The 2,104-nt window shown below is 46.2% G+C and overlaps 1 protein-coding gene across 1 annotated transcript in view; it reads right to left on the bottom strand.

Annotated features, from left to right (window-relative positions):
• The window catches only part of ppp4r4 (protein phosphatase 4, regulatory subunit 4), a 24,815-nt gene extending 22,717 nt beyond the window's left edge, over positions 1-2,098 (bottom strand). Inside the window, exon 1 of the mRNA XM_020624669.1 lies at positions 1,920-2,098. Within this exon, the coding sequence (XP_020480325.1) occupies positions 1,920-2,027 (108 nt within the window). The 5' untranslated portion in view covers positions 2,028-2,098. The remainder of the gene's footprint in view (positions 1-1,919) is intronic.
• Positions 2,099-2,104: the final 6 nt, after the last annotated feature.

Below are 2,104 nucleotides of genomic sequence, written 5' to 3'. Positions count from 1 at the left end.
GCCGCTAGCTATCTAGTCAATTTGCCTCTTTGCCCTTGTTTGGATTCACCTTAGCAGGTAGAGTGAAGTGCTACCAGTATGATGATGGATAGACTTGAGCTTCAAAATCACTCTTGGGTGACGTTGCAGAAGATTTGTCCATCTTTAATATACAGTCAATGGCTCCACCGTGCTCTGCCCAGCTTTTCAGATATTTGTCATTTGTGAAATTCCAAAAACAAACTTGCAACAAAAACTTAAGATCAAGCATAAATAACTGAAAGTTTTTGATTGGTTAGAGAGGTCAATTCTGCTCAAAACCATTTAGAAGCTAATATCGCTACACTGCTGCCAGCACCAGTTCAATGAGTCTGGGTCACAGGAGGCCTCAGGAGGCCTCGACAGCACCTCTCCACGTTCACTGGTAAAAGACACTGGAGCATTTTTGGAAGTGTTTTCTACATGTCTCACATCTATCTTACACAGCAGATTCCATTATATCAAATGTGTCAGTCCTGTGGTGCAGTCACAACAGCCAGCAACTAAACATGCTCAAAACAGTGGACCCCACCACCATCCCCATCCTCAGCAGTACTGTATCAGCAGTGACGTCCTACAAGTTCCTGGGCTCCACTATATCCCAGGACCTGAAGTGGACGTCCAACATCAGGACCATCACCAAGAAGGCACAACAGAGGATGTACTTCCTGCTCCAGCTCAGGAAGTTCGACCTGCCCCAGGAGCTGCTGATACAGTTCTACAGAGGAATCATCGAGTCTGTTCTCTGCACCTCCATCACTGTCTGGTTTGGCTCAGCAACCAAACAGGACAAGTACAGACTTCAGAGGACAGTCAGGACTGCAGAAAAGGTCATTGATGTGAACCTGCCCTCCATGGAGGACCTGTACACCTCACGGGTCAAAAGGAGGGTGGAGAGGATCACTGCAGACCCCTCACACCCTGGACACAATCTGTTTGAACTCCTCCCCTCTGGACGGCGTTACAGGTCACTGTGCACCAAGACAACCAGGGACAGGGACAGTTTCTTCTCCCAGGCTGTCGCTCTGATGAACACTGTGTTTATATGTATAACAAGCTATAGCAAACACTGCAGTGCAATAACTGACAAAATAGCTCATTTTAACTTGTACATACAGTTTGTACATATTTAGAAATAGATATTTGGTCGTCTTGTTTTTTACTTGTTGCTCTGTTTTCTGAGGTTTATGATTGATTAAATCATGTTTCTACTGGTATCTGTTACATATATAACAATGCAATTTCCTCCTGATGATCTCACATGAAAACTATTTTTGTGTTGTAGTCTGCCTGGAATAGACTCTTTGTCTGGCCGCTGTCCTGCCCATAGACAGACGGTTGTTCTGTCACAGAATGTGCCTCTCACATCTTGCTTTCAGTGTGGAATGAATGGAATCATGCTTCAGTAGCACTTGTCTGGCTTCCAGTGTATTTTACCAGTAAGACGCGTTTTGGAGCAGATTTCGCCAATAAATAATTATATATATATATATTTGGATAAAGTTCCATATTGTAGCTTTAAGCAGTTTTGTCACCTTCGCACAAATGTAAGATAAATGTGCATTGAGATCCTGTTTGTCCACCTGCCTCACAACTGTCTACCTGTCTGCCGACCTGTCTTACTACCTCCCGTCTGTCCACCTGTGTGACTGCAGACTGTCCACCTGTCTGACTGCTGACAGACAGACAGACAGAAACTGCGTCATGCTGCTTCGATAGCGGGTCTCCCCTCTGCTTCCTGCATGGAGGCAGATCTTCCTCCCACTGACTCATACAGTATGTCACACTATCACCTCCGTTATCATCATCCTCTTCCACATGTCACACATCTGAACATGCCTTCAACACACGACTGTGTGTCGGTGTTAGTGAGAATGTCAGAGGCTGATGTGGAAAAATACCTTGAGACTCCTGCGGATCGGCCTCTCGATGAAGGCAAGCTCCTGCAGGTCCTCCAGCTGTCCGTACAGCAGGCTGGACTGGTTTAGAGTCATTCTGCTGGGGAACATCTGCTCACTGGAAACGGCCCAGTTGGGTACTGGTGGTGGTTAGTGGGAGAGCAGGCGGCGGATCGCAATACCAACCA

The sequence above is a fragment of the Monopterus albus genome, unplaced genomic scaffold (genome assembly GCF_001952655.1).
Source record: "Monopterus albus unplaced genomic scaffold, M_albus_1.0 scaffold334.1, whole genome shotgun sequence".
NCBI classification, from domain to species: domain Eukaryota; kingdom Metazoa; phylum Chordata; class Actinopteri; order Synbranchiformes; family Synbranchidae; genus Monopterus; species Monopterus albus.
The sequence above is the reverse complement of the archived record's forward strand: the minus strand, read 5'-3'. Positions and strand labels throughout refer to the sequence as shown.